This window comes from Papio anubis, chromosome X (genome assembly GCF_008728515.1).
Source record: "Papio anubis isolate 15944 chromosome X, Panubis1.0, whole genome shotgun sequence".
In the NCBI taxonomy this organism is placed as follows: Eukaryota; Metazoa; Chordata; class Mammalia; order Primates; family Cercopithecidae; genus Papio; species Papio anubis.
The window spans coordinates 587,868-612,285 of record NC_044996.1 but is presented as its reverse complement, the minus strand read 5'-3'; the positions used below and the strand labels follow the sequence as shown (position 1 = coordinate 612,285).

The window sequence follows — 24,418 nt, the reverse complement described above, 5'->3', positions numbered from 1 at the left end:
TGTCTTTCTTACCTGGTCAAATATAGATGATAAAAAATGTCTTTGAAAAATTTTAAATTAATACCGTATCTGAAGCTCAGAATTTATTTAAATTGATACAAACTTAACACTGTTTAGTGTCACGATGGAGGTAGTAGAAAGATAGAATTTTGTATCTAAACATACTGGTTTCTTATCCTGATTCTCCCATTTTCTCACTAGCTATGCCAGCCAAGGCAACCTGAGCTTTCATTTCTTTAACTGTGAAGAAGACAACTTTGGCCTCAGCAGGGTTGAGGATTAAATGATACAATGTATGTAAAGATATTCTTTAACCAAGGGATCAGCAAACTTTCTGTAAAAGGTCAAATAGTAAATATTTTTGGTTTTGTAGATCACATGGTTTCTGTCTCAACCACTCAGTTTTGCCACTGTGGTATGAAAGCCTGAGTAGAGAATAGCTGGGCTCCAGTGAAACTTAACTTGCAACAAAAGGCAGCAGGCTAGATTTGACCTGAGGGCTGTAGTTTGCCCACACTTACTCTAACCTATAAAGCTCTGTGTAAATATTGAGTAATTGTCATGACTTTCTCTCTTCAGGCTAATGTAATGCTTGAATATGATATTGATGAAGCTCAGGCATTGTTGGAAAAGAATTTATCGACTGCCACAAAGAATCTTGATTCCCTTGAGGAAGACCTTGACTTTCTTCGAGATCAATTTACTACCACAGAAGTCAGTATCCTTTCTTAAAACAAAAAGCAAGGGAAAAAAAGGAGAAAGATTTTTTTAAAAAAACATTCTTTCGTGGGCAGAGGGAGAGCATTAGGAAAAATAGCTGATGCATGCTGGGCTTAATACCTAGGTGATGGGTTGATAGGTGCAGCAAACCACACAGCACACGTTTACCTTTGTAACAAACCTGCACATCCTGCACATGTACCCTAGAACTAAAAAAAATTAGAATGCAAAAAACCTCCCACATTCTTTCTTACATTGCTTTAGTGGGAAGAATTTCCTTATTAGGCTAACATAAGGTTATAGATTTTATAAGATAATAAATAAGATATTTGGAACTAGTACTTAAATAAGTTTGTAGATAGATTAGTGACTTTGAAATGTGATGTGGAAACAGCAAATTCACATAGGTGAATGAGTATTTTTCTTCCAAATATTTTCCCAAGACAACTTTGTAACTGGTTAAGTAGTTTAATTTCACAAGCATTTGTTGAGGGTCTCCTATGTTCCTGCAACTGTGTTAAGACATATGGGGCATGAAAATCAATTTTAGAAAAGAGTGGCAGTGTCTTTCTCTGTTTGTTAGAACTGTACATGTAAAACAGCTGAATGATAATTCATAGCAAACTATAAGTAAGTTAACATATGCAACACCAAGGCAATTTAAACTTTGGGAAAGATAGATGTAGGCTGGAGTTAGTTCAAAGAAGGCTTTGTTGAGAAGATAAAAGTTAGGCTGCTTTTTTAAAGGCAGCGTAGGATTTAAAGATCAGCAGAGAGAAGAGATGGGAGTGGGGTATTCTGGTCAAGAGGGAAGGCAAGCTCTTTGCCTTTCTTCTCTGGCCTGTCTTTTCCTCCTACTTCCTGTCACAGTCACCCAAGACAAAATCACGGGAGTCACCTTTCACACTTCTCTCTTCTTCGCTACCAATAACAAATCGATCACCAGATTCACATAAAATTCCCCTCATAAATCTCTCTGACCATTACTGTTCTCGTTCTGGGACTCCAAAACCTGCACTCAGTAGCTTTTTAGGTTCCTTTCATTCCATCTGTCCTGCCCACTATCTCTAGTATGAATTTACTAAGTCACTCATTTTTATTCCTCTGGTTACAATATTTCAACAGTTCCTTGTTACTTACAAGATATACATATAGGCACTCTTGTGAAGTGACCCCAGCCTGTCTCACCTCATGCCACTGACCTCTTCTTGACTTTCCCCAGTGCATTCCAGGTTCCAGATAACTCCAATCAGTTATTGTACACACTCCCCAAATGTGCCACACCCTTTGTATTTCTACCCTTTGTTTCTCCTAACTGAAATGGCTTTCACATATTTACAGGAGGTGCTCTTTTTTTACCCTTTTACTCTAAATATCTCAGTTCAAGCATCAGAGCATTCCTGAACATTTTCTGATCCTCAGAGTGTTTCTTGTGTGCTTGCTTAACACATACTGCTTAGTTTTTCCTTGCCAAACCATGAGCTCTTCAAATGTAGGAGCTGCACTTTCTCTTCTTTTCCAGTGTGCAGCATGTGGCAGGTGTTCATGGTTGGCTGAGGGAAGGCAGGCCTGTTGGGGCCTAGTGCACTGATCATCATCATCTGACGGGTAGTGTGGAAACTTCATCCAGCTGTGAGATGATGAGGGTCTAGGACGGTGGTGCTTGTGGAAAGGAAAAGATATTAAACGTTAGAGAAAAAACAGGATCCAGTGACTTAGATGGGTACAGGAGCCAAAAGAGAGGAAATCCTCTCAGATGAGTCCTACAAGTTTAGTTAAATGCCATTTGTTATTGTTAGTACTGCAAAAGGTAGGAAAGGAAGGTGTACAGACAAGTGAGGGAGCTAGGGCGAACAGTCTCTGTCATATTGACTATTCTACTGGAGTCTAAGCTCCATGAGGGAAAGGACTTCACCTGTCTTATTCAGGGCTTTGTACAGCGCCTAGTCAGAAACACAGTAGATGCTTAACAAACTTATTAAGCCAAAGGGAGGGTAAGAGATAAAATTGTTGATAATTGTACTAATACAAATATTACATGGCAGGATATAGGTTGAGCAATCTTTGAAATTTCTTGGATGAGGGACTGTCTTTAAAACTATTGAGAGTGTCTAGTACATATTTGTTAAATATATCATAGTTGACTAGTTGACAGTTGACTAATACCGTAGTAAACAGTTGGTTAACAGTTGTTGATTTGAGTCCTTAGTTTTGATAGAGTTTAATTACAGTATTTTCCTAGCAATTGACGTTATAGCAGGATGTCTTAACAATACTATTTGTTACCAGTATTTGTGTATGTGTGATTTCTGTTTCTTTGATTCATTGTGCAAGTGGAGTGAATAGTTAGTCATTGCATGCATTATCTTTAGAACTGCATTTGCATTTTCTTTGACAATTCTTGCAGATATGGCCAGGGTTTATAATTGGGATGTAAAAAGAAGAAACAAGGATGATTCTACCAAGAATAAAGCATAATGCTGGCAATTAAAAATGTGGTTCAGTTTTCCAAACATGTTATCTTAAATACCCCTTTATCCTTACAGGTTGACATAACTTTGAATGTTTTAACAGCAAGAATTTTAAGAAAAGATAAACACCATTTTATTTATTTATAAAAACAAAATTAGTTTCAAATATTTTTGACATTGTGGTTTTTTTTTTTTTCACATTTCTCAGCAAAGCTAATGGTATTTTAATCATTATTTTTGCCTGTTATAAGAAAACTCTTAGCTGAAATGGCCGAAAACTGTGAGACATGCTATGGAAGCTGAATGTCGGACACTAGCACAGTTTGCTATTTCCCTTTCTAATTGGCTTATGTTACTCTCACTTGATGGTTAAACCGTTTTAGATGTAGAGAAGACAGACAGTTTGAATATTTGTAAACTTGTTTTTCTTTGGTGTGTTTAGGACTTAGTGGTCTTCTGTTGCTGTTGTCTTCTGTAAGTGGGGTTTCATGACTCACTGCTTAACAAATAACTATCTACTCTGATATTCTGGACATTTCAGGAAATGGTAATTTGCCTTGTTACACAGTAAGGGGGCTATTAAGACAACATTTTTTCTAACCTCAGATAAGTGCAGTGTCTTTGCAATGCCAACATAAGGGAGATCTTGGCCAACGTGAAATAAAATTACTCATTCAAAACTCTTCCTAAGGTGATTTTGTAGTTCTTAACAGTTCTCCAAAGCATCTTAAACAGGAATATTAAGATAAAGGTAAATCTGCAATGGCTGAAAAGAGTTGTGAGCTTTTTTATTCATGATAAAACCTTATAGGAATAGTAAAAAAAAAAAAAAATCCCTGTGGAAAGCTCCTAGTACATTGGTCAGTGCTGGGTGATATAGATTCTGATAAAAACATAAATGTATTAGTTCATCTCCGTGTAGTAAAAAGTATACTTATACAATGTTTTGTACTTGTATTTCATGATATTAAAACAGTGATGCTAAAACTTTGGCAGAGCACTTTTTTCATGTTACTCTTTGTCTAACTATGTTTGGGCTGCTATAACAGAATACCACAGACTGGGGAGCTTATAAACAGCAGAAATTTATCTTTCCCAGTTCTGGAGGCTGGGTAGTCAAAGATCAAGGTCCTGGCAGATTTGGTATCTGGTAAGGGCTGTGTCCTGGTTCATAAATGGCACCCTTTCACTATGCCCTCACGTGGCAGAAGAGGCAAGGAGCTCCCTTGGGCCTCTTTAATATGGCACTAATCTCATCGTGATGAGACTCACCTCCCAAAGGCCCCAGCTCCTAATACCATCACCTAGGGGGTTAAGATTTTAACATAACAATTTTGGGGTGACACGGAGATTCAGACAATACACCTTTTTAAAGTTATCATGGGTCTTTTCACATTTTTGTAAAGTTTACTTGTACATATACTAGCATGTTCCAATAACTTCTTATATTTCTAGAAACAACATAAAATCCCTTTGGAAGGAGTACAGATCTGCAAACAATTGAGAAGTTCATTGAAAATATAACAAAAGTTCCTTGATTGAATTTTTCTTTCATAATTTTAAATTCTCGTATTTTAGAATTTGAGGTTTGTAAGCATCTTGAGATATTGTATGTGCTCATTTCCCCCAAACTTTATTACGGTAAGTATATATTGGTATGAAATGTTCCTGTTAATATTAGAACAGGAATGGTTTGCTCTGAAGATCTTCATTTTGTCTTTGAAAGTATGAATATGGATTTTTAGGTAATTACAAGGACTATGAAGAAACAAAACTCTTTTGAGATATGAATTACAGGCCAAAAATTAAGGTAATTATTTAACAGGTATTTAAAAACACCCATTATGTGTCAGGAACTGTGTTAGGCTCTGTTAATTAAATGAAAGATATTTAAATCTTACCTCTGCCAGATAATTTCTGTTAGAGTGGTTTACATTTTCAGAATAACATAACCATCCTGATTTGACATATTTTGAAGTTTAATATTAGTATAGCTTACTAGGAGAGGATATGGGCAAAAGATTGACTACAGAACTTGATGCTGAGAAATGTGTTGGAAATGCAACTTAAATTGAACTGTTTTTCATTATAAAATGGATGTTCATTTAAGAAAATTTAGAAAACTGGAAAAAAAGATGTTCTATTTGCAGTCCCCCCTTGACATTTCTATGTATTCTGTTTCTTTTTATGTGCATAGGTTTTTTGAAAACATAGCTGAAATGATTTTGTCTTTATTTAATCCTACTTTCTTAGCATGAAATTTGTGGGTTGTTTTTGAAACTTTTTCTCTATTGTAAGTAAAGAACTGAGCAGTTTATGTTTACATAAGACTTCTTCCTATGTTTAAGGTTTTTCCTGAGACTAGATTACCAATGGAATTGTGGAGTCAATGATCATAGCATTTCATTACCTGGGGTTAACTGAAAGTACTGTTTAGTTAGATAGAACTTGTTTGACATAGAGGCTGTGAGGCTGATGAGCTTTCGAACGGGTATGTTGAGAATTGAATGAAGCATTATTAACTAAGACCAACAGGCAAAAACTTAAGAAGTTGTTTTTGTTCTCACTTTAAAAGCCCAGAATCATAGGTGTTTGTTTGCAGGTTTTACAATTTAAAACACACAAGCCAAATTTGTGTTTTCTTTGTTCCAGCTGTTATTAATGTAACATTTTTCTAAATTCATGTTTTTCCCATACTTCAATTGTGCTTTCCTTCATCCCCTGCTCCCACTACCCATCCTCTTCCATATAAAGACACTGACATCTGTAGGGAGAAGCACCTTATTCAAGGCCATACAGCGGCTATGTGCACAGTCAGAATGAGAGCCACATTTCCTTGCTTCTGGGAAAATTTCCCCCTCTATACCATGATGCCTTGCTCCTTTACTTAGTGATAGCTAAGTTTGGGGAAAATGTTAAGTTCCATTTTTTAATGAATGAATGCTCTGCCTTTCTCTGTATATTTGCTATTCTCAGCCTTAAACTTCAGTGATGTCTTTAAAGATCTTAAACCATTTTTTAAAGGTTTGCCTTCATTGGTTCTAATCCCATACTCTTGTGATAGTCATGGCTATGACAATTTGGTGCTAATGTGGGATGGGGTTGCCTCTTAAGACACTCCTGAGTACTAGGGCAGTACTCATCACAGCTGGTGTTGGGTTCAACTACACAAACTCCCATGACATGGAAGGGCCTCCTCTGTTACCAGTTTGCTCTGAAGGACATTGGGCAGGCAAGACAGCATGCCAGAGGATGGCTTTAGGCAGAGTTCTATGGGAATTATCTTGGCAGTCCCCACAGACTGCACAAAAGGACATAGGAGTCACCTTGACTTTAGAAGCCATAAGGGACTACCCTCTTTTTAACAGTTCCCTGTGCATATAGCATCCTTGGGTTCTGGCTAGGGACAAGGCCCAGGAAGAAGTTGTACACTGCACTCTTGGAGCCCAAGCTGTGACTCCTAGCAGGTGTTTGTATTCATTTGCAGCCTTCCTAGCTTGGACAGAGGATGCTTCGCTGAGCGTTTTACCAGAAGCAGTCTCTTGTCACACAGCTGGTGGTCTACCTTCATCAGGTTTCCAGGGGAACCAAGCTAGAAAGCTATCCAACGTCAGTGCCAAATCTCAGGAGAAAGGGATTTGAAACACCTCAGTCATAACCTGTTGAATCTTGCATAATCATGGCCCAGTTTTTGTCATTGGCCTGCTTCCCTTTTCAGTTCCTTTTGTAAGGCCTCTTAGCTAATAGCTGCGGAAAATGTAGTAATACTGTCTTTAGTAAATTTTAAGGGTCAGATGGAAACATTTCTGTCTGGGTTAGGTGAAAGACAGCCAGGCGGTCCAAGTAGTTAATCTCCAAAGTTCCTTAATAAATGGATCTGAAAACGTTTTTCTCAACTCAAAACCAAGTGATGTTATAAATTTAGTGAACCTATGAAGTTAATGCAGAGTGCAAGCTTTTAAGGCTTGTGGCCCAAACTAGGCAATAACTAAAATTTTCATTTTCACACTTTTTATTTTGAAATTTTGTAACTATGACCAGTGTCATCGTTAGGCCTGCTAATTAACCATATTTCCTATATATTAATACTCTTTTCTGTACTCAGGGAGAACTGCTTGTATGACCAGTTGTGAGAAGGTACCAGTTTGAGATTGGAAGTGTCCAAGGATGGAGAAATTGATTCACGTATTATGTGCACAGAGTTACTTTTCTTGTTTGGTTAGGAGAAGATGGCCCAGGATCTCATCTGCACATGAAAAATCATGGATTGTGCTCTGAAGTTTAACTAGAGGATATACTTGTATTTGTGTTCCTCTCTTGTCTGATGTCAGATTTAGGTGTAGCCATGTCAAAAAGGATAGACCTGGTGTGCATGGTATTTTTGAGCAGTTTCTTTATAAAGGATCATGCTTCTTGATTATGGTTTTCAAATAATTTTATGTGTTAGTTGATTGTGTGACAACTCTCTTTGCCTTCCGTGGATATTTGATATACAGGCAGGCAATGACCAAATAGGATTTTTTTTCCAGATTTTCCAAGTACACCCATCTTAGACTGAATCAGTTTATTTTCCCTAGACCACAGCTGTGGATTCTAGAGTAAAAGTAAAAAATTTAAAAGTAAAAGGTCAGTGGATAACAATCTCTTGCATTTGTCTATTTTTGCCTGTATTACCTGTGCTTTTAGAGTCACATCCCCAAAAATCGTTGCCCAGATGAATGTTATCAAGGTTTTCTCCTATGTTTTCTTCCAGTAGTTTTTACAGGTTCAGGCCTTACGATTAAGTCTAATCCATTTTGAGTTGATTATCATATGTGGAATGAGATAGGAGTCAGTATCATTCTTCTGTATGTGAATATCCAGTTCCCCAAGCATCATTAATTGAAGAACGTTCCCTTTCCCCATTTTGTGTTCTTGGCACCTTTGTTGAAAATGAGTTAGCTGTAATGTGTAGATTTACTTCCGGGCTCTCTATTCTGTTCCATTGGTCTACATGTCTGTTTTTATACCAGTACCATGCTGTTTTGATTACTATAGCTTTGTAGTTGATTTTGAAATCAGAGTGTGATTTTATGAGTTTTAGGATTGTTTTCTATTTCTGTGCAAAATGTCATTGGAATTTTGATAGGGATTGTATTGATTCTATGGATTGCTTTGGGAAGTATGAACAGTTTGACAGTTTTAATTATTCAGTCCATGCACATGGGGTATCTATCCATTTATTTGTGTCTTCTTCAGTTTCTTTCATTGGTATTTTACAGTTTTCAGTGTATAGACTTTTGCCTTCTTGGTTCAATTTATTTCCAAGTACTTTTTGGCTATTGTAGATGTGATTGTTTTCTTGATATCTTTTTCACATAGTTCATTGTTAGCATATAGAAGTAGCACTGATTTTGTATGTTGATTTTGTATCCTGCAACTTTCCTGAGCTTATTTATTAGTTCTAACAGTTTTTGGTGGGATCTTTACAGTTTCAATATGTAAGATCATGTCATCTGTAAACAGAGACAGTTTAACTTCTTCCTTTCTGATTTGGATGCCTTTTATTTGTTTTACTTTACTAATTGCTTTATCTAGCACTTCTGCCACAATGTTGAATGGAAGTGGGGTGAATGGGCATCCTTGTCTTGTTCCTGATCTTAGAGGAAAAGCTTTCAGCTTTTCACTTGAACATAATGTTAGCTGTGGGCTTATTGAATATGGCCTCTATTGTGTTGAGATGCATTCCATCTTAATTTGTTGAGAATTTTAATGATGAAAGGATGTTGAATTTTGTCAGATGCCTTTTCCGCATTCATTGAGATGATCATAGGGTTTTGTCCTTCATTCTGTGAATGTGGTATATCATATTTGTTGATGTGCATATGTTAAACCATCCTTGTCATCCCAGAGATAACCTCACTTGATAATGGTGTCAGTTTGCTAGTATTTTCTTGAGAAGGGTAATGCTGGCCTCATACAGTGAGTTTGGAAATATACTCTTCAGTATTTTTGGAAGAGTTTGAGACGGATTGGTTTTAGTTCTTTAAATGTTTGGTAGAATTCAGCCCATGAAATCATAAGGTCTGGAGTTTTCCTTTGATGGGAGACTTTGTTTTTTTAACTTGATGTGATCCTATTTGTCCATTTTTGCTTTGGTTGCCTGTACTTTTGGGGTATTGCTCAAGAAATTTGACTGCACTGTAGGTGTGTGGGTTTGTTTCTGGGTTCTCTATTCTACTCCCAATTATTGGTGTATGTGTCTGTTTTTTATGGCAGTGCCATGCTGTTTGGCTACTATAGCTCTGTAATATAATTTGAAGTCAGATAATGTTATTTTTCTAGGTTTGTTCTTTTTAGTTAGGATAGCTTTGGCTATTCTGGGTCTTTTGTGGTTCCATATAAATTTTAGGATTATTTTTTCTATTTCTATGAAGAATGTCATTGGTTTTTTTCTTTTTGATTTGAGTTCCTCATAGATTCTGGATATTAGTCTTGTTGGATGCATAATTCACTAATATTTTCTCTCATTCTGTAGGTTGTCTGTTTACTCTGTTGATTATTTCTTCTATGCAGATACTTTTTAGTTAAGCTGCATTTGTCTATTTTTGGTTTTGCTGCATTTGATTTTGAAGTCTTAGTGATAAATTCTTTGCCTAGGCCAATGTCCAGAAGAGTTTTTCCTAGGTTTTCTTTGAGGATTTTTATAGTTTCAGGTCTTACATTTAAGTCTTTAATCTATCTTGAGTTAATTTTTGTTTATGGTAAGAGAGAGGGCTTCATTTTCATTCTTCTGCATATGGTTAGCCATTTTCCATAGCACTTGTTGAAGATCAACTGGTTGTAGGCATGTGGCTTTATTTCTGGGTTCTCTATTCTGTTTTACTGATCTATGTGTCTATTTTTGTACCAGTAGCATGCTCGTTTGGTTACTGTAGCCTTGTAGTATAACTTGAAGTCAGGTTATGTGATGCCTCCAACTTTGTTCTTTTGCTTAGGATTGCTTTGGCTATTTAGGCTCTTTTTTGGTTATATATGAATTTTAGGAGTCTTTCCTAATTCTGTGAAAAATGATGTTGGTAGTTTGATAAGAATTGCATTGAACCTGTGAATTGCTTTGGGCAGTATCGTCATTTTAATGATATTTATCCTGATCCATGAGCATGGGATGTTTTTTCATTTGTTTGTGTCTTCTCTGATTTCTTTCATCAGTGTTTTGTAGTTTCCTTGTAGAGATCGTTTATTTCCTTGCTTAAATGTATTCCTAGGTATTTAAATTTTCATTGGTGTTAGATTTTTAACCAATTTTCAACTTTACTGTAGCTATTGGTTGCAATACCAGAGTAAAATGGCCGTGCTGCCTTTTTTTTTATTTCGGGTCACACTGAGACACTGATACCAGTGATGCATTAAACAGTGTGGTGCACAGGCATCACCAGTATGCAATATATTTATGTAACAAACCTGCACGTGTACCCTCTGAACCTTTAAAAATAAAAATAAAAAGTGGACTGCAGTTGCCTTTTTCTTCTCCACTTGGTCCTCAGCCACCAGATCCCAAACTGATTCTGGGAGAAATCCAGGTAATTAGCAACTATAGGGAAATCTGATTACTCATACTAATGACCAAGGAAAGGGTCATTACTCTGGTTATTTGAGAGATGACCATGGTCTAGGACTTTCTCTTTTAACTTTTCTGGCTAGAGTTTGTGCAGGTCAGATGTTGGGGGAAGAAGGTCCAGAGAAAATAAATTTTATCCTAGGGAAGGAGTGGGCAAGTCCCAAAACAAAGATGACTCTGGAAGACAAAAGGCAAGCAGAGATGGGAGTCTGGCCCTGAAAATAGGTAGAGGCAGGAAAGCTGGAAACTAAGGACCGAGCCCCTTCTTCTCTGGTCCCTACCACACCCGCCTCCTTACATATCCAATGGCACATCTCTCTACCCCAGCCCCTAACCTCCACCTGTCCCATTTCTCCTTGGTGAAAAGTTAGTTACATCAGGAATTTTTGAAAGTAGATGGGGCCCAAATTAGTTCTGGGAGAAATCCAGTAACCGTAGGGAAAACGGATTACTGATACTAATGACCAAGGAAAGGATCATTTAAAAAGCTGATAATAAGAATACACCTTCAAAAGTTTTTTTTTTTTTTTTTTTTTTTTTTAAGGGGGAGGAATATGATCAGAGTACTGGGCAGCTCAAACTTTTCATGCATGACTACATATGTGATGAGACAAAATTATTTAGATTATTACTGAATAATGGCAAATAGATACCAGTATTTTAGTACTTAGAAGTGGCAGGCTGTACTGAATTACTGAACACTGCTTATGGCAATTATCAACCATATTAAATATTATAAACATGATTTAATATGACTTTTGTTAACCTGCCCACTTCAGGGAAGTCTCCTTCCAACCCCAGAAAATATTTCTACAGAATTACAATTAGTATATGTAAAGTATTTCAGAGCAACATACATTTTAAAAAATGTTTTCAAAACTTCAGATGAGATGGCAATTGGATATTTTGGAAAATCAAGCAATCTTTGGGTCTTCTATTAAAGTGTAGAGCTTGCCAGCTTTCATTCTGTTGTGGGTTCCAAAGTGCCAGGTCACCTGAGAATTTGTGGTAGAAGTTCAAGTTGCTGTTTTCTTAAGGTAATTTTTCTTTTTCCTTTCATATATTTATTTGCATTGGTAAAGGCTACCGTTTATGACAAAGATGAAATCTTCGTGAACATGTATCTGGTGAATAACATTATGTGAAAATGTATAAAGTGTTAGAAATGCAAGGAAAATGGACAGAAATATTAATAGGAGTCCTAATATATTAATCGCAGTCATTTACAGGTTAATTAGGCAAGACTGCTAGTAATGCTAATTTAATAAATGTTGGCACCTACAAACCCAGTTCTCAAAAATCATTTACAAAAAGTGAGCACATATTAAGCTAATAAAAAAGGCCAAATTTCCAAAAGTGCAAATCATCTGGGCCACATTTTCTGACTATAATGCAGATAAAATTGGAATGAATAATAGTTTAAATGAGAAAAATATGAAACATTTCAAAATTAAGCACTATGTTAAAGAACTTTTAGGTCAAAATAAAAGTATAATTACAAAATTATTTAGAATTTGGTGCAATGAGAACACTAAAAAGCTTAAGAACAGGGGATTCAGATTAAAATATAAGCCTTTGTTGCTAAACTCAAAAGAATAAAAAGCAAATCAAGTGACCAACACTAACATTTGCTGCCTCCATCATTAAAAGTAAGGATAATCTGTCTCTTAGGATAATACTGTGTGTCTTCTGTCTTAACTCTGTCGTATTTATGTGAATCCTTGTCATTACCAACCACTGCAGCTCCTTCCTAATTTCAGCCTCAAGTCATTCTGCTCCCTGACCACCACCTCCTACCTTTTCAGGTTTTCACTGCCCTGCACATCCTTACTTCTCTTCCTTTTGTGTTTCATTCTTTGTACATGTTGTCAATGTTCTTGTCATCCAGCTTTGCTATACTGACTTAGCTGAGTCACTGTCTTGGTTCAGACCAACTGTGCCAATTCCCAGGCAGCTTAATGTAACTAAAAAAGGTCACCACTGCAAGTCGCAAGAGGGCAATGATGCTGTGCAGTGATCCATTCATTCCCTTACTCTACAAGATAGTTTCATACCCTCTCTCCTGGTCTCAAACCCTGACACTCCCTCTCTGGTTGTTGCTCACAGCTTATGTTCTTGCTTTCTAGTTGGCCAAGAAGACTGAAGCAACCAGAGGACTCTTCATGCACTCCACCCCACATCTACCCACCATCTGCCCATATTCATAAACCTTTGCTTCATCCTCATCTCAGCCCCCAGTCTTGCCCTAACCAAAGCATTATAAACATTTCCAGGGCAATGTATGGTGTATTTTTAACATTGCCTGGCGCAGCCTCCAGTTAGAGGAGTTCTGGCTTGGCAGTGCACATGTTGTTTCCTAAGTACCAATGACTTTTTCTGTTGAGTGGTCTGGCCACAAAATTGTATTGATTTTAAGTGATACACCCCAAACCTATTTTTCCCTTAGGCCTTGTTACTGTTAGTATATTAGTTTGCTAGAGCTGCTGTTACAAAGTATGATAAACAATAAACAGAAATTTATCACCTCATAGTTCTGGAGAATTGAAGTTTGAGGTCAAGTGTTCGCAGAGCCCTGCTCCCTCTGAAGGCTCTATGGAAAGATTTGTTCCAAGCCTCTCTCCTAACTTCTGGTAGTTCTTGGCTTGTGGTAGCAGAACTCCAATTTTCACCTGGTGTTTTTCCTGTGCGCACATTTCCCCTTTTTATAAAGACACCAGTCATTGGATTGGGGCCCATCTTACTCCAGTATGACCTCATTTTAACTAATTACATCTACAATTTGACTGCCCCACACCCCCACAATAGGATCACATTTACGGGTACTGAGGGCAAGGACTTTGACATGTTTGGGGGACACAATTCAACTTATGCAGATAAAATTGGAATGAATAATAGTTTAAATGAGAAAAATTGAAACATTTCAAAATTAAGCACTATGTTAAAGAACTTTTAGGTCAGAATAAAAGTATAATTACAAAATTATTTAGAATTTGTAATTCTAAATAATTGAATTCATTCTTTGTACATGTTGAATTTTTATAATTCAACATATAATTCAAGAATACAAATAAGGATAATTCAAAATTACTTAGCTGCTGTGCAATTTTGCAGAATTTTAAAGTTTTAGGAGCACATGCATTGCATTATAGTACACAGTGGAACACTCTGTACTTTACTTTTTGTTTGCACTGATAAAGTGTCCCTGCAATCTTAAAGAGAAGAAAGGTTCTCCCATGAACTTGTCTCTCCTGAATCCTCAGTCTTTCTCCACTGAATCTTTCTTATCTTAAAAACAAAAAACAAACAACAACAACAAAACTCTCTTGGCCTGACATCCCCTCAAGCTGTCATCCTTACTTGTCTTCTTCACAGAAAATTCCTTGGAAGTATTCTGTACTCACTTTCCTTTTTTTCCTTCCTGTTCTAACCAGGGTTTTCTATGCTATACTCCACAGAAACTGCTCTTGTCAGGGTCTCCAGACATGCACATTGTGAGATCCAATGGTCAGTCTTCATCTTCATCTTATTAGATCTATCAGCAGCATTTGACACAGTTGATTGCTCTCTCCTTTTAACTCTGCCTCCTTGGTTTCTAGTATATTGCCTGGTTTTCCTCCCACCTCCCCGCCTGCTCCTTCTCAGTTTCATGTAGGAGTTCTATCTTCTATGACCTCTAAATTTTAGTGTTCCCAAAGGTTTACTCCTCAGACCTCTTTTCTGTGTATTTGAGGAACTCATCCAATCTCATGTAAATGATTGTCCTCCCTGCACTGATAATGCCCAGATTTTTATCTCCAGCTTGGACCTCTAAACTTCAGAATTTTAGACTCTCATTTCCTACTGCTTACTTGACATCTCCATATGTGAAACTTAATAGGCATCTCAAACTGAATGTATTGAAAACTAAACTGATTCTTCCTCCCCTCACCTCAAATCCCACCCATGCTCTTATACGTCATATTCAGTTCATCAGCAATTCCTGACTAAATTCATGGTGTATCCAAAATTTGACCACCTCTCATCACCTCTTCAGCTACCATCCTGGTCCAAGTCACCAACATCTCTCATGTGGATCACTGCAACAGCCTCCTGATTTGGCCTGCTTCCACAGTCGCTCCTCTTCAGTCTCTACAAGAAGCCAGAGGAATTCTGATATTGTAAGTCAGATCAAGTGTCTCTTTGCTTAAAACCTTTCAGTGACTTCTGTCTTACTCAGAGCAAAGCCAGAGTCCTTACAATGATGTACAAGCCCTACCTGATCGGGGTCCCACACCCCCTCTCTAAATTAATCTACATGACTCAGCCCCCTGCCCCCACTCTCTCTCTCTCTTCATTTACCCCCCTTTCATTCTTCCCTGGCTCATTCTGCTCTAGCACACCAATTCCTTTGCTGTTTTTTTTTTAATTAATTTATTATTATTATACTTTAAGTTGTAGGGACTGTTTTTGAAACATACTTGTTTTGCTCCTGCCACAGGACTTTTCTACTTGTTACTCTCTTTTCCTGGAATGTACAGATATCTACACGGTTTACGCCTTAACACTTTCAGGTCTTCACTGAATTATAACTTCAAATATGAGCTTCATTACTACCCCCCTCCCTCACACAAATGCATATCATTATCCTTCTTCCTTGCTTTGTTTTCCCTTTAGTGCTTAACTCTAGGGTAATTGTATGCCATGGGACAGTCTGGTTTATTTGTGTTGTTCACAACTATTAATTATTTTTAGCTCCTCTTTGTACTTTCAGTAGAAGCTTGGATGATAAACTATGTGGTTAGTCTCCTCATCACTATTTTACATGGTATATATTTATATTACTCATTGTCTGTGTCCCTACCCTAGAACTTGAAGTTGTATAAGGGCAGAAATTTTTGTTCTAATCTTCACCTATCCCTAGTATCTACAGCAGTGCTTTGCATACAGTGAGGATTCATATATTGCATGCATCTTATTAGTATGCTTATTACTAATAAAGCATACTAATTTGAAACATTGTTTAAAAATCTGTTCTTTTTTTTTTCTTTGGAGACAGAGTCTTCCTCTGTCACCTAGGCTGGTGCAATTTTGGCCCACTGCAACCTCCATCTCCTGGGTTTAAGTGATCCTCCTGCCTCAGCCTACCAAGTAGCTGGGACCATAGGCACATGCCACCATGCCCAGCTAATTTTTGTATGTTTTGTGGAGATAGGGGTTTCATCATATTGCTCAGGCTGGTCTTGAACTCCTGAGCTCAAGCAATCTGTCCACCTCAGCCTTGTAAAGTGCTAGGATTATAGGTGTGAACCACCACCCCCAGCAAAATCTGTTCTTTCATGATAAAATATACTCAGATGTTTAAAAATAAGTCTGACCTCTTTAAGAAGAGTTTATGAGGGCAGATGTCTTCGAAAGTGCTATTGGTGTGAAAAAAACATATTTGTGAAATTGCTGTTGGAAACTAGTGGAGATTTAAAGTGCAGAAGTTCAATAATTGGTCTGAGATGTGATGCTTCATTGATACTACATTATGTCCCAAGGAAAAGGTGAGACTTCTTAAAAATCAAAATTAATTATTTCCATTGTGGTTTGTCAGTGCCTCTTTGAAATCAGTTGTATTTTCAGGTTTCAGCTCTATTACTTCCCCAATTGAGAGTAAGATTCTACCTTCAAGGAACTTGTGTTTTTGTAAGAAAATCAGATGTATAGTAGATGCGATTGTAAAAAAAGGTGATATTTGCTTTAACAGAGAAATATGTGTTTGTATCTCCACAAAGCAGAGACCTTTTAATGTTACTTAAATCAGGTGGATAAATTTTCTAAGAAGGTGATGCTTGAATTGAGTATTATAGTTTGAATAGCAATTTGCTTAAAATGTTAGAAAGGGAAAAGCATTTGATGGCATAGGGAGTGCTATATATATATTAATATAGCTGTGAAAGAAAATTGCATTTTTCGTGAATGGCAAGAAGTATACCTGTCTCTTCTATGGCCTTCCTATTAATACTCATCATGTACTGTGATTGGGTTGTTTATCTTTGTATTATTGAGTTTTGAGAGTTCTTCAGATAATCTAGACATATAAGTCTTTTATCAGATATTGCAGATTCTTCCTCCAGGTCAGTGGCTTGACTTTTCATTTTCTTAACTGTCATTTGAAAAGCAAAACGTTTCCAATTTTGATGAAATCATATTATCAGTTTTAAAAACTTTTTAAGTTTTCATCCTAAATTTCTAGAAGTTTAGTTTTAGTACTGCATGTTGTCATTCATAAGTGGGAGTTGAACAATGAGAATACATGGATACAGGGAGGGGAACAACACACACCAGGGCCTGTGGGGTGGGGGCAGGGGAGGAAGAGCATCAGGGCAAATAGCTAATGCATGCAGGCCTTAAAACCCAGGTGATAGGTGCAGCAAACCACCATGGCACAAGTATACCTATGTAAAAAACCTGCACGTTCTGCACATATATTTACTGCTGTTTGCTTATCTTGTTTATCATTATAACTAACCCTATGAGGCATACACAATAAGGCAGTCCAATTTGTTTATTAGTATGCTTATTACTTTATTTTATTAAAGTAAAATAAAAATTAAAAAAAGTTTTAGCCCCCATGTTTAGGAGTGTGATTTACTTTTAGTTTATTTTTGTGTATGGTGTGAAGTAAGGGTTCAGATTCATTTATTTGCATATGTATGTCCAATTCTTTCAACACTATTTGTTAAAAATATTATCCTTTCCCCATTAAATTAATAAATACCTTGGCACCTTTGTAAAAATGCACTGAGTAAAATTTGACTTGTGGATAGGATAGAGGGAGCACACTTCACTGCAGAATGCATGGAACAGCTATTTAAAGACAGGGAAAATAAAATACTAGTAGGCTATCAGGAAAGAACAACTGAATTTGGAGTACCAATGAACCCACAGTGAGTTAACCGGTAAGTTTTTCCTTTAGTTTTCCTGCCGCATGGCCCCTGACACAGCATAGCAGAGCAGGATAGCTAAAGCCCAAGATTTCTGCCTAGAGCACCCAAAAGGGGATTTTCAGGGAAGTGGAAAGTGCTGGAGATGGAGGACAAGGAGAGGGAGGAGCTCTGAAAAGCAACCCCATAGCTGCACAAGCTTGGATGTGTTCCTAATTAGTATATTGAAGACTAAGAAGTGAACAAAAGGATAGACCACTGCAGGTTGGAACGTATGACTTGAATTTACTCAGGTCGATTGCCTGCTAAAGCAAAAAATCAAAATCCTACATAGGACTTAAACAAGACCCAGAATCTCATAATATTCAAAATGCTCAGAGTACAGTAAAAAATTAGTTGGCATATGAAGAACCAGGGAAATATTCATTCACACAGAAAAGGACAAAGTATGACTTTATGTAGATAACATTAAAAATCAATAAATTAGAATGCAGAGAAAGTAAAATTGATAAAACTAAGTGCTGGTTATTTGAAAATACCGATCAAAATAAGCAATAGAAAGAGAAAACACACAAGACTACAAATGATAGAGAGGTTTCTATCCACCATTACAGAAATTTTTAAATTATACTAAGTACAACTGTATGTCAATGCATTTGAAAATCTGCATGAAATAGATAATTTTCAAGGAAAACATAAATTACCAAAATTTACTCATGAGGATGTATGCGGTGTTTTTGTTTTTGTTTTTGTAGAGACAGGGTTTCACTATGTTGCCCAGGCTGGTCTCGAACTCCTGGCCTCAAACCATCCTCCTGCCTTGGCCTCCCAAAGTGCTGAGATTACAGGTTCGAGCCACCACACCCAGCCAGATGTGGGTGTTAATCTAGATAGGCTATGACATGCTGTGGTAGTCATTCCCAGTCCTGGTGGCTACATGTCTATTATAGGTCAAGGATTGCTCTGCTCCATGTTGACTTTACTCCTGAATCCAAACTAGTAGAAAAACCTCTAGCTGAGACATTGCCAGTCACATGGCCAAACCTACATCATTTGAGGGAAATATAATCCTGTTTCAGGGAAGGGCAATGAACATATATGAAAACAGTCAATATTATGGTTGAAAACGGAATCTAGCCATAACCATGAAATAAATGGAAAGGATTGTCAAAGATCTATATCCCTTTCCACACACACACAAAAAAGGAATGCTGGAGCAAAAAGCTCTTATGAGTGAATTCTATCAAACCTTCAAGAAACAGACCACTCCACGTTATTTAAAATATTCTAGGGTATAGAAGAAGACAGATTTCTAATCATTTCATCATTTCATGAGGCCAGCATAACCATGATACCAAAACCTGACAGAAAGCACAAAAGATCAACATTTGCCAATGTGTTTTTCACTGAAATGTCTGTTAAGATACTTCAGAAAGTGAGTTATTTTGTCATATAAGTTGAGGAGATGCTGTATAAAATTACCTCCCAATGGAGAGTCCCAATATACCATAGTATTCAGTAGTCCTACAGAATACTATTTTTCTTTGTTTAATCCACAATTTTCTGAATTTGTTTGACTGTAGGTGCCCCAACACACACCTAGATTCTTTGTAATCCCCATGGAATACATTTCTGGAAATGGTATTATGAACCAGTCTGAAACATGAATTTAAATGCAAAGATCCTAAATAAAATGTTAGTAAATTAAATTAAGCAGTATTTTAAAAATACACTATGAACAAGTAGAGTTTATTCCAAGAATGTAAATAAATATGGTTTAACGTAAACAGATTTACTAATATAATTAATTACATTAACAGGTTAAGGGAAGAAAACCATTTGATTTCCTCAATGGGTACCAGAAAGACATTTGAAAAAGTCAATATGCATTCTTTCTAAAAGCACCTAGTAAAATAATAATGCAGTGAAAAGTTCCATAGCCTATTAAAGATAATTTAAGGTCAAAATGCCAGAAACATATAACAGCAGGAAAAAGACAAAGATTGAATGACATACTCTTGGGCAAATATTGTAAAGACACTTGTTCCTGCCATATATCAGTGTCAGATGGTGGAGGGACAAATAGCTAGTCATTTGGGAAAATAGTTCTTATCCCTATCTCTACTTCCTATACCTAAGTCAATTCCAAATTCATTATAAGAAATCATAGGAAAACCATTTTCTAATTTTGAGTGGGGAAGGCCTATCTCAACCTAACACTATTGCCAAAAAACATTAAGACAACATACTATACAAGAAAGAGAACATAAGTTACATGGCACAAAAATCAAAAGATACAAATGTTATCCAATGGAAATTAAGTCTTCCTCACAGCTTGTCTTCCAGGCATCAGTTCCCCAATTCTGAGACAAAGACTGTTTCCAGTTTATTGTAGACAACAGATTTAATCACCTATTTATGAGAGACTTCTGTATTAACAACCACCAGAAAGTTTAAGAAATCAGAAAAACCTAAAAAAATTTGCAACATATGTGATGAATACAAAACTAATTTACATATATAAGGAGATCATACTAATAAATAGGACTGCTTCAGCTGCAAGCCACAGAAAACCAGTAACCAAGATATGCACATTTAAAAATACTGATCTAATCAATATATCAAAATTTTAAATGTATATTTTCTTTGATTCATAAATTCTACTTCTAGGATTTTGACTTGAGGACATAATTAGAATTGCTTTATAACAGCAAAATTTGCACATAACCTGAGGATTGATTAAATAACTTGTATATCCATACAGTGGAATACTTTTGTATCAGGAGACTTTCAGCTATAGGTGGAAAAAAAATTGCACAAACTAAAATGGGATTTATTTCTCATGTAACAAGGAATGTTAATATAGGGTGACTCTAGGGTAGTTAAATCTGTAGCTCAATGACATTATCAAGGACCCAGTTTTCGTCTGTCTTTGCTCTGTCATCTTTAGTATGTCAACTAACTCTTGATCACATTCAGCAAATGTGTACAGGTACTGATAAACTGTGAAGATATAATGGTTAGCAAAAACAGACATAGCTTCTGTCCTTGTGTATTTGAAGAGAATATACAATATGTGAAAAAGGTAATGGCACAGTATGTGTTACATGATACCCTTTATGAAAAAGATTCATTTAGGTGCAAACATATTATAGTACGTAACCTTTTCTGAGTAAGACTGTTATGTGATGTTCACCAAATGCCAGAGCCTGTGATAAGTACTTTATATGGATTATCTCATTTCATCCTCACAACAACTCTATGAATTAAATACTGTTATTATCCAATTTGATATGTGTGTAAACTGGGACTCAGAGAGATTGAATCACACATAACTGGCAGCCAGAAATTGAACTCAATGTCTGTTTTATTCCAAAATCCATACTCTTAACCACTATGTTAAACAACCTTTTGAAAATTGAAATAAAAATATATAGAAAGAAATAGACCAAGCTTTAAACAGTCATTTTCTTTAGGAACTTATGGTTGAATGCTGTTGGCTACAAGAGCCAGGAAAAAGGGGGAGGAAAACAAAATCAAGGGGTACGTTAATAGACTGGCAATGGGGACTGGTTGATTGCCTAAAACGTCCTAAAGACATTTAAAGGCAGGGCTCATAGGAGACAGTGAGCAACCAGAACTTATAATCAGAACTCTAGAGGCTGTATAAAATTTGGTAATGCTTCAAGATAGGGACATGTGTGTATTTTACTGATGTGAAGTAAGACTCAAGGTCATTGGATTAAAGTAGAGCAAGAAAACAATCATTCATTCAAGTATGTATAGATTATTCAAGCACCTAACTTGCAACAAGTTGGAGAAATACTGGTGAACAAGATGAGTAAGATTCCTGCTTTTGTAGACCTCAGAGTTGGAGAGGTAGACCCAGGCCAGATCATGCAGGGCCTTATAACCATGTTAAGAAATGTAGGGTTTATTTGGATTTTGTTCTAAATGTGACAATAAACCACCAGTGAGTTTTAAGCAGAGGAATTACTTGATCTGACTTATGTTGTAAAAAGATCACTCTGGCTGTTATGTTGAGAATGTATCATGGGAATGGGAACAAGGAGTAGGGAGACTAGTTAGGAAGATAATGAAGTAGTTCAGGTAAGAGTTGATAGTGGCCTGGAGAAATGTGATTTCAGTGGAGATGGAGAAAAAATGGCAGACATATATATACACATATATATATATGCACAGATTATATATATATGCACAGATTTTATATATATATATATATATATATTTGAGACAGGGTCTTGCTCTGTCACCCAGGCTGGAGTCCAGTGGTGTGATCAGAGCTCACTGAAGTGATCCTCCCACCTCACCCTCCCTTGTAGCTGGGACTACAGGCATGTGCTACCATGCTGGGCTAATTTTTTTTTTTAGTAGAGATGGAGTCTCACTATGTTGCCCAGGGTCAGACACATATTTTGAAGTTAGAGTTGACAGTGCTAGATGATGGATTTGATATGAGAAGTGAGGGGGAGTGAGGACTTAAGAATAACTCCCAATTTCTGTGAACGGTGGTGTCAGGTGGTGTCATTTATAGAGCTGAGGAAGACTGGGGTGGTTGGAGCACATTTTGATAGACACTGATTTTAGTATTGGATATGTTGAGTTTGAGAAATTTGTGGCTGTGTTTAGTAGGCAAGTTGGCTGTATTGGTATAACGTGCAGAAAAGTGAGCTAGAGTTCCTGATTTTAGAATCAGCAATGCAAAGATGGTAACTGAAGTCACAAGAGTAGGTAAGATTGTCTAGGGAGAGGAGAGGATGGAGAGAAGAAAGAGAGAAGAGAATTGGTCCTCTGACAGAACTGAGAACACCAAGTTCCTGAGAGGCTTGATATAGGCAGCAATCATCCCACCAATACTGTACTGGCAAAGGCCACTCATGACTTCCTGTTCTCTCAAATCCTGGGGATTCATTTTAGTTTTTATCTTTCTGAATCCGCTGCTGCATTTTGATACTACTGTTCATGCCATCCTGTAAAACTATACTCTCCAGGATTTTATTGTCTCCTTGTACGTTTCCTTTCCCTTTTCTGTGTGCCCTACACTTTATTGTTACCCAGGGAAGACTAAAGAGTAAGTAAGACTCTAGGTTGAGCTGTCAGCAATGACTTTTGGAGCCACGTCTTCCCTAGGATGAGGAAACTGCTTCCAACTCTTGGAAGCTGCTGGCTCCAGAACTTGATGAAGGTGAGAGAGCAATCCATGCAGATATCTCAGGAAAAAGAATTCTAGACAGAGGGAAAAGGAAATACAAAGTCCCTGAGGTGGGAATGTGCTTAGTGTGTTTGAAGAACAGGAAAGGAACCCATGCAACTGGAGTAAAATAAAGAGGGTTACAGAGGTGATGAGATGGAGATAGAATTTATTTCCAAGGGTTCTTCTGCAGGCCATTGGAAGGACTTTGGGTTTTAAGCTGAGTAAAATGTGTAACCACTGGAGGATTATGAGGAGATGATTGCTTATAACTAATGTTTTATCAGGCTCCTTCTAGCTGCTATGTAGAGAATAGACTGCAAGCATGGCAGGGGTGGGGAAGGGGAGATGACAAGAGAGGCAGCAGGGAGACCAGCTATCACAATAATTCAGAAAAATGATAGTGGACAGCACCAGTGCGTTAGCATTGAGAATGGTGAAAAGCTGTCATATTCGGGTTATACTTTTAAGGTAGAGCCAGCATAATTTCCCGATAGATCAGATGTGGACTATGAAAGAAAGGAGTCAAGGGTGATACCAAGATTTTTGGCAAAGGTAGATGAAAGGACAAAGTTGCCATTTACTGAGGAGGGGAAGACTATGAGAGGGACATATTTGGGGAGGAAGATTAGGAGCCTGATTTGGGACATGTTAAATTTGTGATGCCTGATAGACATTCAAGTGGGGATGTCAGGCAAGCAGTTGGTTATAAGGGTCTGGAGTCCATGGGAAATAGACAAGTTGAAGATAAAAATCCAGGACTCATTGGCTTATAGATTTAATTTATAGCCATGGGACTGAATGAAGCCACCAAGAGAATTAATATAAATGAAGAAAAAATGATCAAGCCCTGGGGAGCATTTTAAGACGGGGATATTACATTGTTGTTTTTTCCTTTCTTCTTTCCTTGTTCTCCCCTTCCCTCCCTTCCATTCCCTCTTAACTATAAAAGTGATAAAGCTGTACAGAACTTAGCCTACCTATCTATATGCCCAGACTCAGAATCTATTATCTTTCCTTTTTTTCTTACCCTCCCCCCACCCACATGTGTACTATCAGTCCACCAGGGAAATGTGCTAAACTATTGTGTTCTTATGTTGGTGCCACACTGTAAGTGATCCTGGCATAAAAAGTATGCCGTAGTAGGATTTGAAAAAGCTGAGGTAACTTAGCCTGGAAAAAAGAAGACTTTCCAGGGAATATAATAACTACCTGGCAACAGAATTAAGACTCTTGATTTAAAATCACCACGATGAAGATTTAGGCTTGACGGAACCAACTTTTCTCAAAGTTGCCTAGGCTCACCAGGAAGTACTGAGGTCCCAGTGACTTTTGATATAATGATCAGATAACTTTCAAAAATCATTCTCTTTCTGACTTTAAGATAATGGTGAATACGATTGTGTATGGTGTATGTTACATCTTATTGATATCCTTGGTAGTAGAGTTGCTACACTGTAGTAACAGATTCTGGAAATAGCTATAACACACACTTGGAATCTCACAG

The 24,418-nt window shown here is 37.0% G+C and overlaps 1 protein-coding gene across 2 annotated transcripts in view; it reads left to right on the top strand.

Moving 5' to 3' along the window:
• Window positions 1-4,182, top strand: part of VBP1 (VHL binding protein 1) — an 86,552-nt gene extending 82,370 nt beyond the window's left edge. For both annotated transcript variants that reach the window (XM_017953780.2, XM_003918497.4), the window contains exons 5-6: window positions 580-718; window positions 3,128-4,182. In XM_017953780.2, the coding sequence (XP_017809269.1) occupies window positions 580-718; window positions 3,128-3,198 (210 nt within the window). In that variant the 3' untranslated portion in view covers window positions 3,199-4,182. The remainder of the gene's footprint in view (window positions 1-579; window positions 719-3,127) is intronic.
• Window positions 4,183-24,418: the final 20,236 nt, after the last annotated feature.